General features: G+C 38.8%; 1 protein-coding gene across 5 annotated transcripts in view; it reads left to right on the top strand.

The window, feature by feature from the left end:
* adirf (adipogenesis regulatory factor) overlaps positions 1-17,446 on the top strand; it is a 296,791-nt gene that overhangs the window by 111,194 nt on the left and 168,151 nt on the right. For 4 of the 5 annotated variants that reach the window (XR_013806649.1, XR_013806650.1, XM_079672413.1 and 1 more), the window contains exon 3: positions 10,764-10,842. The exons of the other annotated variant lie outside the window; for it this stretch is intronic. Coding sequence is in view for 2 of the 4 variants with exons in the window: in XM_079672413.1 (XP_079528539.1) it covers positions 10,764-10,842 (79 nt within the window). In the remaining 2 variants the exon portion in view is untranslated. The remainder of the gene's footprint in view (positions 1-10,763; positions 10,843-17,446) is intronic. 5 annotated transcript variants of the gene reach the window in all.

Raw genomic sequence — 17,446 nt, 5'->3', positions numbered from 1 at the left:
TAGGGATGCTCTGATCGTTATCGGCCGATATTCACTCTCTGCCGATCGATCGGTGCTCTCTATAAATGCCGATCAGGAGAGCCGATCACTTGACGTAAAATACATGACACTTTTCTCTGTGCGCGGCAAAACAAGCTTGCCAAAATGGCTTCACCAGTCTGTGGCAGTATTTTAAGGTGTCCAAAAATGACAGTCAAATAGCGGTATGCAAAGTGTGTGAAGCAGAAATCCCGCAGCTCCGCCCACTGTGATGGACCGGTGAGCAGAGCAAAACACACACTAAGAGTTAGACTTAACACGCTTAGCTATTTTATCTACCTCTGGAACAAGCTACACTAGTTATAAATATGTTTATTCTTCACTGTCGGGTCACTCATCACTGGATCAGTGAGCTTCATGAGACGATTCTGACAGGCTGTCAGGAGAGAGAGAGAGGGAGAGAGGAAAAGAGAGCGCTTCCGCTGATGTCTCCCGCGTTATTATCCAAAGTGAATGTAAACTTGAATAATGTACTTCATTTGAATGTAATAATTATGTTGGTTGTTGTTTGTGGAAGCACCAGTGAATGAGCCCCATTAACTGAGTTTTAAACATCACTTTAACTGGAAGATCCCCATAGGCCCCACCCACTCGATCGGATCGGCGATCGGTATCGGCCGATACTGATTCGGGCGATCGGCCCCAAAATTGGCGATCGGAGCATCCCTACATCAAATGATACGTGATGTCCCATGGCAGCATGAAGACAGCTTTACTGATTTACGTTTCAATGGCTCTTTTCATCTAAGCACATGCTGCTTACATTCTATAGTGTATTCATTTATAAGTTAAAGACATTTCACGCTACACATGGCAATGTTTATGTGTTAAGGTTGTGGAGCCACATGTAAGAACTATTTGCTTTCCCAGGGGTGGAGGTAATTACCGGAGCTGGGAGTGGTGTGGGCTTTCTTCTTCTCTACTTCCATATTTAATATGCCCCATGTAGGGTTTTTTCCACACAAGAAGTATGTACAATGTGTTAGAACTATCCACATTAGAGCTTATGGCTTTGTGCCTCAGAATGACATGTGTGGGCTATGGAAGGCAGGATTTGTCCAGGTGTATGAATATTATTAAACTCAGAATGATAACATCTAATTAAATGAGTCAGTAGGAAGGTCTGCTTTATTCGTTCATTTCACTGCCTTTATGCCAAAGCCCATTATTCTACACTAACTGGGCATTTTCCTTCTCTTTGATAATATCACTAATGATAAGGTATGTAACCTATATGTGCCTTTACAGTATATTATCTACTGTTTGTTATAATGGTTTGTTTTACTGTCGAGTAACAATGTATTTCTATATAGGCCACAGTGCAGCCTGGTTGTTATTAGATAACAGAGCACCAGGGGGTATTACAGGTTCTGCTCCCATTGTCGGAATATGCACCGCGATCCTTGCCTTGAGTTCCTCTGTCTTTCTTTTCTAAGTCAATAACATCTCACTGCATTCAAGAAAAATCAATGTGTGCGAGACCTGATGGTATTGTGAATTCCAGACACACCAATCTCCACTGCAGAAATGTCTCCTGATGATTCAGGATGGTTGCCGTGTGTGAAAACTGCACATCATCCAGCAGTCAGAGAGTGAACGATGCAAAAATAAATAAGTCAAGGTGAATTTCTTTAGCACCGCGTGGAAGAGAAGCGCACCATCTCTACCTCCCCGCTTGAGACGCACACACGGCAAACATGAAATAGGCAGGAGATGAGAAAAAAAGACAACAAAAAGAACGCAACAGAAACTCTCTGTGCTTCCTCTAAAGTCTTGTCAATCGGAGGGTAAGTGACTGTTCAATATTCTTCACCGACCTCCAAAACGAAGAGGGGGGTGATGTAAGAGTTACAACTGCTGCAGTATATTAGAAAGAGAGAGAGTTAGCGCAGAGAGGAGGGCAGGGAGGAGTAGGAAAGGAAAGAAGAGGAAAACAGACGGATTCAAAGACAAAGAAAATATTTAGTGAAAGTCTTAAACAAGAATGTTTACTTGAATGTTGCATTTTAATTTGCTTCTAAACGCATTCCCATCTGCCGCCTGATAAATTATTTACACAATATCTTCCTTTAAACTTAAGTCATGCTATTTAGCAAGATTATACAATCAAACCATTTTGATTTTAAAGCTCTGCAGCTGTCTCCAAGATGTATCAGGCTTAACAGACTGGCCCTGCCCACACTGGTTGTACTGGGTATCAGATCACAATCCACAGCTGATGGCTTTTCCCTGCTCTGAAAAGCTCCATGTTCCCTGGGGGAAACTCCTACACACTTATTCAGTCTCACAGCGGCATGAAGGTGTGTGTTGTGTTAGATGGGCCGAGGTGACCATTTGATAAAGCACTATTGAACAAAACTCGTTAACAGAGCGAGATGTTGTTGTGTAGGAGGACATATGGAGTGTATTGTAAATGGTGAGCTTTGCAGAGACAGTAGCAGGATGGTGTGAGCCGTAATGCAGTCATTATAAAGAGACAGTTAAGGCAAAGATTTTCAATTTCATTTCACTCAAGTGTGTCAATTAGGATCCGTGTTAGAGTTGGAATTGTGTGAACAGCATAGTTCAAGGCAGTCAGACGGCAGCAATACTGTTTCGAGGAACAACTTTCATTATAAAAATGAAATAATAAAAAACAACTTTGACACACAGTGGGGATCCTCACCCTCTTCGCTGCATTTCGAGTTTGCCTCCTCATTTGTGCCATGGTTCAATAGTTGTTGAAGGTACTTCTGAAACGACGTCTCGGGAGTGTTTTTTTTTCAAAGTGAAAGTTTGAATCACAATAAAACTGAACTCCAGACAGAGAGTCTATAGGGAAAAGGGACACAAAAAGAAAATACATCAAAATGCCACAATAAATGTTGAACGTTTGCTCTATACCAAGAGAAGTCTAGTCTAGCTTAGTGGCTACTGCGGGTCAGAGTATACCTCTTCAGGGACCCATAAAGGAGTTTGTGAAGTTCCTGTGACTCAATGTCAAGTAGGCATTTAAACGTGTCCAGCTTGATCTCTGACCTGGCATACTTGTCAAGCTATCTCAAGTCCAACCATCAAATTGAGACAATGGAGATGGACACATTTTTTTCGTTCTTGGGCTTGTAGTTTTAAATATTCAGCTGCAGTGTTTTGGGACTCAATCAGGAGGAAGTGTCATCTATTGAGATTAATTGACCCTTCACTCATCTCCGCAGGCTCCTTTTGCAAGTAGATTCATGATTATCAGGATTAGTGTCATGGAGAGATTAATTAAAGGATAGTTTTGTTTCCTCTGATATTCTGATCATTTTTTAGCCTTGAATTTGTCGGGTTACTGCATCTTGTGTATATCAAGCAGATCAGTATAATTTGTTACTCCAAGGTGTTTTTTACATTACATTTGTACACTGGTTAACTTTGAATATTCAATGAATTAGCCAGGAGAGAACAATTCTCACAGCTCGATGGCAGTCATTGGAGAGGGCACTCGGGAGCAGTGGTTAATTTTTGAATATCCACGAGGTTGGACCTTAGTTCAGCATCGCCACGAAAGTATTTTTCCACTTTCAGAACACTCCAGTTCCTTTTTAAAGCAAAGCCAAAGTTTGAGCCATGGGGGTTTCTCTCATACATATGAGAAAGTGTTCTTGAGTTCTTCCTCACCAGCAGACTACACACTGCGCCCTGTAAGTGTGTCCCGGTACACCTCACATCTGTAACTAATGGCGCATTTCCACTACAGCGCGGAGCACGGTTTAAGCGTGCCGTGGCCGGCCCGTTTTTGGTTGCGTTTCCACTAGGCATAGTTCCGGCTAGCGGGTACTTTTTCAAAGTTTTCTGGCTCTCCAAAATCCGGGCCAACAACCGCGCTGAGTATGCTTAACTATTAAGAGAATCGCTGGCAACTACAACAAAAAGAACATATTCTATCGTGATTTAATTGTAATACACGTTTCAAAAATGATGCCGAAGTAACAACATACCGATACCGGTTAGTAAAAACCATAAATTAATGCTTTTACAAGTCTGCAGACAAGACGGCTAACTATACCGTACTAAGCCGTGCGAGGCCCTGCAGTGGAAATGCGCCATAAGATGGTTGTAGGGTTGTCCCGAATACCATTTTTCGGGCTCCGGATATTCGGTAGTAATCAACAGCGAATATTAGGATATTCGGCGGGCACACAGCGCGCGCTTCAACACAATGTATTTCGGTTTATTCAAGGCATTCATTTTGTTATTCTACATTATTGTTATTTTATTGTTATTTGTTAATACAAAAACATTTTCCAAAAGGTTTCATAATACGCTCCGAATCCGAGACACCTGAAAAAACGCTGTGAAGCAGAAGCGCAGAAAGAGCATACTACTACGATTTATATTTATAAGATTTATATTTATTTATAATTTCTTTATTGTCTCAGTACTCGCATACATTAAAACAAAATGTGTCCTCTGCATTTAACCCAACCCTATACCATCCTAACCCTCCCTAGGAGCAGTTGGCAGCCGCAGTTGGCAGCCGCAAAAAAGCTTCTGTAAAGAGTATTTAAATAAATGAAAAATAAATGAACTAACTGTAAAAAATAGAACAAGGTAGCGCAATTATAATAACAGCAGCACACATTTCAATAAACGAACAATTTAAATAAAAATAAATTAATGGCTTTATATAGAAAAACAAACTGTTATAGCCTAAATAGAACACGGTATGTATTGCAATTAGCGCTATAATAATAACAGCAGCACACATTTCAATAAACGAGTTCCATCAAGTAGCGACGTCATTTATACGTTTTTGCACTACAATATTCTGCTGCTTTTCTTTATCTTCCAACGCAGCTGTAGCCTTTGCACTTTTTCTGAAGTGTCCCACGAGATTCCTTGCAGCCGAAACTGTGTGACGTATTCTGTCCTGCTTTAGGGCTGTATTTATGCACAGCTGTAGAGTGTGTCCTGAGCATTACTTTGGTTTCTAATATGAAGTTACTGAGTTCCCACTCCTGAGTTATAAAGTGACAGGTGACAGCCATGTACGCCTCCATACGCACCGAGGTCCAAATGTCCGTTGTAAAACTTACGGCAGTTGAGTTTTCAATTAGTTACAATTTGGTCTCGGTGATTGCTGTACTTCAGAGTCATGGCATCTAAAATACTGGAGCGTTTGGAGACAGTGTATTCGGGCTCCATCTTCTTCATTCATTTTCTGAAGCCTTCGACTATGTAAATGGGTCTCATATCCATAGCGATGAAATCTACTATGGCATCTGTTATCTCTCTCTTTCTTTTCTCCATTATCGGTTTTTGGAACTGTAGGGTCTGCTGTATTGTTTTGGGTGTACAGTAGTTGAGGATGTTGATGGCTGGGATGCGTGGAGATGCACCTATGCACCTATAAGTTATTATTAGGCTGGGCTACTCAACGTTATGTTTTTTTATGCCAACAATTGCCTTAGCCCCAGATGTTCCCACATTACTCTGTATTTTTTTATTTTAACTTGCTTGCAACTATTTTCCAAGCAAAGTATGTGCACGTTTTTATCATGTGTAACGTTACTGTTTAAACGGCGGATAAAGCAGCTTCATCATGGCAACTGGACAACAGCTAAGCTACTACTTACAGAATTCAGGTGACTTTTCATAGTTGTTGTGCCACCATGGTAGGCCAGTTTCCTATCGCATATTTGGCACACTGCCTTCGTCTTATCGTCGTCTAATTTAAAATGGTCCCACACAGCTAAAGTCTTCGGCATTTTCTATTCAGGTGTGTGAAGCGAAGTGAAGCATGACGTTCGTGACTGTGAAGCCGACAATCGAGCGGCCCGACCAAGCAAGGAGGCAGAGGCAGAACGTCCAAAATACAACCCGGTGTGGGCATTTATTACCTCATAAACATATGACACAATGATTCACAGCCTCAATCCTGCCGAACATGTGCACACCGTCACCAACCACAGGGATCTCACACCACACTACCAGCTCCCCAACAGACAGGGAAACAGAGCCTAAATACACACACACACTAATCAGCAATTAGACACAGGTGGGGGGAGGAGACAACACAGGGCACCAGGTGCACACAATCAACAGCAACAGACATGGTGAAAGGGGAACAATTTTCAACATAAAACCAGCAAACAAAGACAGACAAACTAAAACACAGACAGATGCACAAACTACATACCGTACATTTCACCACTAACAAAGCTACACAATTCGTAACGGAGGCCGAGGTCTATGGCCCCAAAGATCACCTCCGTTACAGCGACGCTGTGAGTGAAAGCGATGTCAGGGGCCCAAGCTGAGATTGTATATATTTCCGCATTTTAACAGTGCAATTAAAAGTATAAATATAGTATAAGAATATGGCACTTCGAAGAATATCCGAATAACGAAATTGAAAACCGAATAGTAGGTCAACGATCGAATATTCGGGTACAGCCCTAGAAGGTTGGCATTCGGGCTTATAAAAAGGGCATTTGTTTGAAGATGTGTCGTTATTCTAAGACGACAGTCCAAATCCATAATTAGTTTACTTCTGTAAATGACAAAGCTTTGTTTCACCTAGGTAGATTTCTTTGAGGGGGTAGATAGCTGCTTGGTGGATTTGTCATTTTACATTATAGGGAAGCCTAGGGGCAAGCAGACTTTTCCTGAACGCTACTAGATGGATTACCATGGTTACATTTCACCATAATGCACATTTTCTTCTGAACCATTGTTAAAACAGATCTGCTAATATTTTAGCTGACTGCTGATTAGTTCAATGCCGTCTTTCTGCTCCACAAAGCCACGTGTGATTGCAATGCCCCAAACTAAAAGTTGAGAGAAACTAGCACAACAGCAAAATACAGTTGAAACTCTGAGCTGGAGTAAAACATGTGCATATCAATTAGCTAAATAAACTGTTATTATTATGTTTCTGTTGGAAGGGGCAACTGAGTTATTGAGACAACTGGGACTAATCAATTCACATATTAGTTGTTTTTACTCTATCTACATATAAACCCATTATTGGTTGATTTCCTGCTCCACAGCAGTTGTAATAAACATAGTAAAATATGATGGGGGATTTTGATGATTTACAGACCAAACATCCGTATTCTATTTTGGGATTCCCTTTTAATCCCCAGTTTAATCACTACTTCAACCAGGATTTGGAAAGAAAATAAAGCTTTTTGTTGTAGGATTACTTTGTTCCTATTGGCGTTGCCTTGTTCAACAACCAACATACAATTATATACGTACTGTATACATGTGAGGAATTACATTTGTTTGAATTCCCTATCCATTTACTTCATAAAAGCATCTCTGGGATTTGAAATAATACTGATATACAGCAGCTACTAAAAAATGTGTTTTCCCAAAAGTTTGAACCACCTTAATCCTGATAATACCCTGAACAAAGTTAATCTCATGGCTAGACAGGAGGCACAAGGAACTTCCTATAACCCTGGGGAAAAACAAAGAAGGCCATCAAGATCTACCAAACCTAAATAAACACCTGTGAGCAAATAAACACAACTGATTCATTTAAAAGGTCAAGTGCTTGAATCTGTAACAGAAACATGACCCGGCAGTAATCCAACATCTCATGCCCTGCCAAAGCTTCCACAGCCAACAAATAGAAATGTCAGTGCTGGACACAGAGCAGTCTTCACGAGAGGCCCTCTTTTTCATCACTGCAACGTGCAAGGTAAATAGTTTACATGCTGGCCATCAGGGATGAAAGAAATGAAGGCAGGCACAGTAAAAGAAAGCGGCAGCAGGAGATACAGATAGCATGTGAGGCAGAGAAGGAAACAGAGGGAGAGCAGGGGGCTGACAGTATGTGCGTATAATCCTGGATGTATTAAACTCCAGGGTGTGCTGCTGGATTTGTATGTTAATAATGTGCACCAGCACATGGCAGGCAAACGGGTTGTGGATGCTGCCTTCTTTAAATTAGGTCATTTACTATACCAGCAGGACTTAACACAACCTGAGATCCTATCTGCAAACTCTGAATGCACTCAATGCCATCTATTTGTCCCTCTGGACTTACAGAAAAATCCATTTGAATTCATACTATGTAACTACCACAGCAAAACAGATGCAAGTCCATTTCATGCTTTTTATTTCATCAGTAGTAATGACTCTGTGCTGCTCAGTTAAAATGTATTTGAGCATATTTTCCTCATCGTGTTACTCTAACTGTCCATAAGGACAAATGCCCACAGCCACTGAGTACTTCCTGGTTCACTGAGTCTTTCACCTCATCATAATCTATGTCTCATCAAATCACATCAAAGTTATTTCCCCCATGATGTAGCAATTTGTCATTGCAGTTTCAGTTGACTGCTTTGTAAATGCCCTAAATCCACCTTACGTTGACTTTTCTCTTTTGTAACCTGATCAATTCACAACAAGGAAAAGGCTGCTCTGGGTTACACGTTCAACCTGATAATCACTAAAGTTGTAATTACACATCATTTAATAATGGACCCTCGTATCTGAATAAACTTGGGGAGCTTTAAACAATTATGAGTGTTTTCTTTGCTTGTCACTGCCTTTGAACCTGAAATGAAAAACTGTACAATAATGCGGCAGCTTAAACTGTGAGCTAGCAGAATTCGTTAAGCGTCTTATGCATAAAGCAGTTTGTTGTTTAAGAGTTTACTTTGATCTCTAGCAGTGTCACAGGCGCACACTCGCACAAACACATACACAAATATAATAAAGAGTAATAAACTGCAAAATAGTCCATGAACCCTAACTCTTTGAAGTAGGCGTATAAAAACAATGGAATCCCACATCAGTGCAGTCTTCTGGAGTCTTAAATATAAAAGACTGTTTACTCTTTAAAGCCGCTTTAAGAAATGCTATTTTTTTTTCACATGATGCAAAACTTCATGAGAGGATTATTAAAAAGACATGATCTTAGTGAAACACTCGGGCCGATTATGTCTTCTTAAAAAACTGTGCATCACTCAATTAAATTATTCAATTCTAAAATGCCTGCTTATAAAACAGAAAACAGAGGAATGGGTTGGATCCAATCCTCTGTCCGAGGCAGTGAAGTGGGCGACTCAGTACCCACAATGCATTGAGGTGCAGGTGAAGATTTAGCATTTCTACAAAGTCAGTCTTCAGTTTGATTTCTGAGTCTTGCGTCATCTGGTGTCAACTTGTGTCAGCAGAGATTTGAGGTGTGTCTAGTCGCTGTACACTTCAAGCAGTGACTGGAAGAAAACATCTTGAAATAATCTCTCATGAATCATAAAGGTGTCTTTAAACTCTTTTTTTTGGTTGCATGGTTTTCAAGACCTGGCATAAACCGTCAAAGGATGCACATTGCTCAGTGATTTCCTTCAAAAACACATTGGAGGAATCAAATGGCTTGAGTTGTGAGTTCAGCTATCCTTTTTATTCCTTCTCTTTTCAAATGTAGTTTTAGGCAGACGGATACACATTGGAGCGGTTCTATTTTAAGGTTTGGAATCAGCTGTTGATGTTTTTCTTCTTTTCTTTAATTATCAGGATCACACTATTTTATGAATCCTGGTGGAAATTTGGTTTTGTCACAGTTGCTCCATTTTAGAATGAAATAAAACTGGGGTGAAATTAGGCTTTAAATATTTGGGAAGTTTATTTTCTTTGTATATTCATTGGTTAGATTAAATTGGTTTGAACTGTACATTGACAGTTTAAAGTTTTTCCAGTTAACGTTACCTGCTCCAGTTCCAGTACTACTTTATCTTGAGCTGCCAATATCTCTAGTCTTTTGTTATTAACCTTGTTTGTTGGCTTCATATGATCTTAAAACATGCTGTTGTCTTTATTTTTTTTAAAGATATCTATCTTCAGGTTGAGCCAATATAGGTCAAATCTTAAATACACTGTATCCTAAAATGTTGGTAATTGTTGCTTAATAAAACTAAGCCACTCTAATATAGGCTAACATAGAGGAAATCATTGGAAATCAAAAGAGGTAGGCTCAGAAAGGGGTTGATTTCTAAAGGATTCCACATGAAAGTTTATTTGGCGTGTTCCCAAAAGATAACAGTGTCTAGATACTTGTCTGTTTTTCTTGCCTCTGTGACTTAAAGTGCATTAATTAGAAAACATCTGACTAGCATCTCCAGACTACATGCAAGGACGTTTTGACCTTCAGAAAACATTATTTTATCAGAAAAAGGTTCTTCTGGATTATTCCTCTTTCGCAAGAAAACACAAATACAACTTTATGGATGAGTGAATCCTACGATGGTACATTGTGGCCGAGAATCATTTTTTATAAATGCATCACTTTGAAAGCATATCTGACAATCAAAAAGCCCTCTTACAGCTAAGAAAATGACTATGTATTTTCATATTGTGCAGAATAAAATCCTGCCAAAAATCCCCCTAAACACTTGCTAATGAACAGAACGAGTGTATAGTCAGTCAAACAAACTGGCAACAGTTTAGTACATCTGTGTGTCAATGGTTATTTACAGTTTCCCGAAGAGAGTTTATCAAATACATTTTGCCTTGGCTTTTTTAGCACTTCACTATACATTTCAAAACATCTGCGATACATTTTCTCTTTGCCTTAAATTATTTCCATTTGTTTGTAACTGTTTTCTTCCCTTGCTCTGCCTTTATGATTTATTTGGGAATGTGTGCCTGTTTGTTACCTAAAGCAAGAACAACTCTGAAAGATAAAAGCCCTACTTCAAAGTCAGTTCATCTGAGTTCAACCCTATTCATTCTTCCGTCTGCAGCACAGCCTCTCCCTGTTGCTCCTTTCACATTCACAAACGACAGGAAGCAGTCTGAAATATCATTCCCACCATCTTTCAGGTAAACTGTTTGACACCTTGAAAGTGGACTTTGTCATTGTGTCCATTATATGTGTGTGTGTGTGTGTGTGTGTGTGTGTGTGTGTGTGTGTGTGTGTGTGTGTGTGGGGTATTCTAACATATTTAAGCATCTTTTACCATTTTTATATTTGGGTTGAAAGAGGCTATAGTGAACATACTGTAATCCCAGGGTCATGTGATCTACAGCAGCTGCTCTTTAGTTGACTACTAGCTAGATGCAAAGATACTGCCAAATGGTTCGATTAAAGGTAGAGAAAAAGGTATTTTGCCACTTTCTTTTTGAAGAAGATGTAATGCACCAGCCGGCCCTGCACTAGTCAAAGCGTGTGGTGAGGAAATATGACTGGGAATGCCTAACATATAAACTCATAACTGCAGGCAGAGATTGGTGAGGGTAAGCAGAACATTTATTTAGGTTGTTACAGCTGACATAACACATCTACAGATGGTTCTAGCAGTTTATATTGTGGTGTTGGTCAGAAATAGGCCTTTAGTCACTAAAGGTGGAGAACCCCTTGTCTACAGTTTGTTAAGCCTATGATTAAGATAACCCTCCCGACCCCGCCTGTTATCCAATCGGATGTAATGTGTTTATCCAGACAATTAGCCTGTTTAAATAATCCACAATTATAAACATAATCCATTTCAGTAAATGTAATATTTTTGGGTTTTGGATTGTTAGTTAAAAGGATCTGAATATACAATTGTAACAGCCAAGCACATTGTCTCTAGAAAGCAGTCAACATTAAACCAGGTAGAGGAAAGAAGATGCATACAAGTAGCCAAAGGTTGGCCTAATGATAGCACTTATATACACATGAATGCAGACAGAGGTGATAATTCACAATGGAAATCTCCAAAAGGGAACCAAATGGATATAAGTCGAGCCTGTATGACTTATTGGATTTATAACACATTTTCTTCTATAATATAGTAGGAAAGTGCTTACCTAAGTGTACATTTAAAAAGATGAGCACTGTCTCACATATATAAAGTACAACAGTTTGAGAACAAATGGGGTTTGCTCCCTAAGTACCAGTGGGATCTAGTACCCCCCCCTCGCCAAGTTATTCAGTAAATGGAAAGAAGAAAGCTCTGCCAAGTACAGTGGAAAAGAGAGGGCTCATTTTAAAGTGCGTACTATAATCAAAGTTTGCATGTTTGCATTCTTGCATATCTGACAATTGGACGCATGTTATTAGTACTATATCGGATGTTGTTAATTACTCTCCATCCACGTTCACTATTTACATATTAGGAGTTGGACCAGTGAGCAGCGCTGCCAGTGGAAATGCCAAAGCAGGGGTCTTGAATGGTGGAGTGTAAATAATGAATGCTAGTCTACTGTTGTGTCTATATCATACATGAGAAAGCTTTTATGCAGTCAAGAAGTAAAGTCTTGAAAATCAATGTACCGTAGCCCCGAAGTCACTCACCTTTATATTGTAACAATGTAATACACAAGCCTTGGATCTAATAGCAGACACAAGCTGTGCTTTTTAAGTCAAGTGAGGACAAAGAAGCCATACATGTGTTGAAACGGACAAGCCAGCCTTAGTTCAGTTACATGGAAGGAATAGAGAACTGAAGTGTTTGGAGAGTTTTTCTGTACGTTGTGTGTGTGTGAAATATGTCATAGTAGCCACAGGTAGTACAATCTGTTTGTGTGCTATTCAGTTTGTTCATACAACCAACAAAACCTTCGCAAGGTGCTTTTATCCCCATCTTGAGTTGCTCTTGTCCATACAAGCTCAGACGCCTTTTGGCTCAATTTGGAGGACACTATAGTGGATCTAGGTGTTGCAATGGGGTTATAATTGGGAGTATGCATAGCTTTAAGTAGGCAAGAAGAATTGTATCTTTTACACCATATATTTTTTGGACAAATTGCAGGATTACCACAGTGGGTGATTTTGTCCAAGCACATCTCTGATCAAAGCTACTTGAAGAAACTCAGTGATCGTAGAAGGAAGTAATCTTTTGTTCAATCCTTTCAATAACACAGTACTAAATATTTTACACCCCCTTTCAAGTCCTATCTCTTCATCTCCTTCACACTTTCTACCAAGGATGAGGTTTGTTGTTGCTCACTTCAGTCACTTCCTGATTTTGTTTCTTGGATCTTCTCTTTTGAGGGTTTCTTTCATGTTTCTCTCTTCTCTTCCATCACTCTGCCTCAAGAAAAGGCTCATTTTGTGAAATTATTCTGTCTGCCTCAAGGCCTTGGTAGTCCATTAAGTAGTTTCTCACTCTATTCTGTAGGAAAGGTATTTTGTCAGGCATTTCATTGTAACTACCTCACTGGTCTTCTTTTTTTTCTTTTTACAACAAGGCTGAACTATTATTAATACTGTATCTCTGTGTTTTTGTAGTCTATCTTACATGGCAGAATGCAGCATGTAATGTGCTTTGAATGTCTTCAAAGCACATTAATGTATTCTAAAGTACACCATTAGCAACTCCTCAAAGGGCCATTGTACAATCAACCTTTTGCACTTGACATGTATTGATGCAAATATATTGGATGTTGAGAATGTATATGAGGCAATTATTTTCCAGAGAAAACCTGTTGCCATCGTCGTATCCAATGAATTAAATGATTATGCTGCAACTCACGCCACACAGGTTAATATCCATTGAACAGCAAATGACTTTCACAGCGAATCCCTTGAATTGAAGGAAATTACAATTTGCTAAAGCTGAATGTAAATTCAGCAGATGTCTGAGTCAAACAAATGCATCAAGTCCTCTTGATTAAACTACAAAATATAATATGTCTGGTAATTGGTTTAAAATGCATTGATTCAAATAATTAGATTCGTAAAATAGAACAAATTATTTGACTAACTCTTGGAGCTCTGTTTATTGATGTTTAAAATATTGGGGAATAGCTGGTTGCATTATTCAGCTCAATATTAAAACAAACAAACCAAAAGGACAGAAATTGTTTTATTATTTTATCTGCTTTATCCCTGATTGAATTTGATGCATCCATTATTTACTGTACTGGGTAACATGACTATAATATATCACATTTCCATAAAGGCATTGGTCTCCAAAAAACAGTGTTTGTCTAAATATTGATGATGTGGTCGGTAAGAGCGTTTCCATCCCTCCACCTGTTATGCTGGTGTTATTTGCTACCGTCTATCATTTTGCAACGGTATGATTCTCTTCCTTTAATCTTTATCATAAGAAGATTTGCTTGTTTTTAAACAATTTATTTCGGCGCAATAGTTTCTGAAATAATTCATTTGTAAATTCAATCAAATGCCTCATTAGCTGAAAATAAATAAAGAAATGACCCACATCCAAGCAAATAACATTACAGAAATATGTTCAACCTTTGATTCACTATCAGATCAACATCCTATCGTTTGAGGCACTGAGACTCTGTGAAAGAAGATGACATATGATGGAGCAGACTGAAAAAGTCATGTGAGTCTGCAGCTAAATAACATGCAAATTGAAAGGCAGCAGTGAATTGCACTCTGAGGAGTTATTTGCCCTGTGGAGAGTGCCACTGGCAGTCAGTGTGCTCGCATGCACGGCCGCTGAGTGAGTATGAAACCATTTGGCCTGCTGCCTCCAGTTCCAAACATTCAGACCCTCTGATGGACTACTCTTCTGTAAGAGTGCTTTGCGTCCACTTTGAATAAATTAACTAGAACTTTCTTTGTATACTCTGACTTCATGAATGCTCCAACTTGGCAGCAATGTATCCTCCAGTTTCTTGGAGGGCCAATCTTTTGAAAACACATCTCGTGCTGAAGACTAGATGAGATTCAAATTTGAACTCACCCTTAGCTTCTCATTTGAGGATTAACATAACATTATTGTCCCACAATAACACTTCCTGAAGAGCTTCTTGGCAATTTCAATCTTCATGTCTTTCTTGTACCACAACACCTACATTGTAACATATTTACATGATTATAATAAACCGTTATTATTATCATGCTTCATCAGAGAGATGTGTATTAAGCAGGAAACTACTCGGAAGTACAACTACAAAATATCAACTTCATCCTCAACACTCTTTACAATTCCTCCTTGTTAAACCCTTTTACAAAGATGAGCAGAAGTTAATAGAGGGCACACAGTGACAACACCATAATAGGTCATTTTTGGAATACTGAGCCGCATTCATCTTTGTGGTGTTTGATTAATAATCATCATTTCTCTTTGGACATACGAACAAGGCTTTTTTGTATTGGCAAGTCAAAGTACTGTCATAGGATATTATGAGATAATACAATTACAGTGTCCTATGGCTTACATATGCAAACATGATTACAATAACAATTAAACCTTCTAATATTTGTATCAACTCAGTAGGAATCATTGTGTTTTATTACATTTTTTTCCAAAGAGTGGTAATTAAAAGCAACATGTTCTTCCCCCTCGACCATAATTATGAAGGAGCTCTTGAACGAGTCCCTGTAAGGCATCATTTCATGGTCAGAAACCTGACTATGGTACTATGACCGAGGTGTGAGGGGGCTTGTTTGTACTCGTTTGTTCAGTAAAATGGAAGCTAATAACAAATTGCAAGGTACACGTTTTTCTTACAGTAGAATGAGCAACTCATTGGGGCATGAAATCATTATGAAACTGGCATATGGAGGGATGGCAGGCGACGGCCGAGGACTGCACTCACTCAGTCTTCATCTGAATGAAACTCCAAAATCCAATCACAGTGTAATAGATACACAATCAATGTTTGTTTTTTCTGGTTGTGAAGGGTGGTTGGAAAGGCCTCTGTTGCCTGAAAGCCCTTCAAATTGGGGACAGGTTAGACAGATATCAGATTATCAGATTTCATTCTGCTAATGGCTCGGGAGACATTTTTTACTGACGGGTTATAGTCTGTGAGTTTACACAAGACACTCACCATTGTGGGATCTAGTGTACCTGTTTGACATTTAGTATATTATCATAACTCCAAGCAGATGATTTAATCGCGATTAATTAATTCATCATGCCTTTTTTATTAAAGCACTTTCCAGGTTATCTATTGATAGAATTACAAATAAAAAATACTAGCTAATTTCCCCCGCCTTTGTTCTATCTTTAAGTAGAGTCAAACAGTTGACTTTTATGTTGTCTCTGCCTTTCATTCAATACAATAATTATACATTTCTTACATGACATTCTAACTTTATTCTTATATTATACCTGTCTTATTTTTTTAGTTTGTTTTAAATGTATATTTCTCTTGCCTCTTTGATGACTTCTTTAATTGTTTTTTAATGTGCTTTTGCGCTGAGTTCCTTTGGCATTTCGTCTAATTGTTTCTGATGTTTTATGTAGAGCACTTTGAATTGCTTTGTTGCAGAAATACGCCTGTATAAATAGACTTGCCTTGCCTTCAAACTACACCCCTATTCAGACAATAGAGAGAAACAAAACTTTAAATCTAAATTCATGTCAAGACATGACCAAAGGTGAATTTGTCATAAAGACAGCTCTATTTTCTCACACACACATATAATCACTAGGGGTGCATCGAATTGGAAATTATTGGCCGAAACCGATACCGAAAATAGGAAACAGTTGGCCGAAAACCGAATGCCGAAAGGCCGAAAATGATTAATAGAAATTAGGGCCGGGACTCGATTAAAAAAATTAATCTAATTAATTAGAGGCTTTGTAATTAATTAATCGAAATTAATCGCATTTTTAATCACATATAAATATTTGACCTGAGAACAGTGAGAAACAATTTTTTTCACATGGATTTTAGTATTCCATTGAATAATGACTGAATACATAAGCTTAAGCAACAAAACATTGTTAATTTTTCTCAAGGTGGTACTTAACCAAGAACAACAGAAAAGTGCTATTTTTGCCATAAAGTGTAGCAATAGCATATTTAGGAATATAGTACATTTCAGAGATTCAGGTAGCCTATAGGTAGGTAGACCTTCTGTAAACTATAACACTTTGTTTTTTAAGTAAAACACAATACTTTCAAGTACATTCAGAACATTGGAAACCCTGACTATTAGAAAACATCTCTCTGTTGCTTCAGAGGCCATAACAGACTTTGTTGATTTACCAACAGTTGATTTAAAAAATCTAATACATTTCAGTCCAACTCTCTCAATAACCTTGGCCAAAACAATAAACAGTTCAACATAAAGTGCCAGTTGCACCAACAACATAATAAATAGTTCAACATAAAGTGTACTGTACCATTTAAAATAAAATAAAAAAGTGCCAGTGATTGACCTCAATCCCTCCTATTCTTCCAATATCCTGATGAAAAGTAAAATCTCTCTTTTGCATAGGCCACTGTTTGATCAACGCGAATTGGGTGTGGATCCTTGTACTCCGAGTCGGGCTAACGTCCACGCTAGCTTCCACGCTAGCTGCTATATGTTTTGCATTGAGGTGATACTTGAGGCTTGATGTGCTGCGGTGATATGCAAATTCCTTTTTGCATAATTTGCAAACAACTGTGCTCTTATTGATGCTTCCATCCGTCCGTTTTTTAAAACAAAATGTCCCATCCACGGGGCCAGCCAAAGCGGTCTCATCAGCTTCTTCGTTCACGTTTGACTATTGTTCACTGTGGTTTG

Source organism: Notothenia rossii, assembly GCF_949606895.1.
Source record: "Notothenia rossii genome assembly, chromosome: 3".
Lineage (NCBI taxonomy): Eukaryota > Metazoa > Chordata > Actinopteri > Perciformes > Nototheniidae > Notothenia > Notothenia rossii.
Note: the sequence above shows the minus strand (reverse complement) of the source record. Positions and strands in the feature narration are given on the sequence as shown.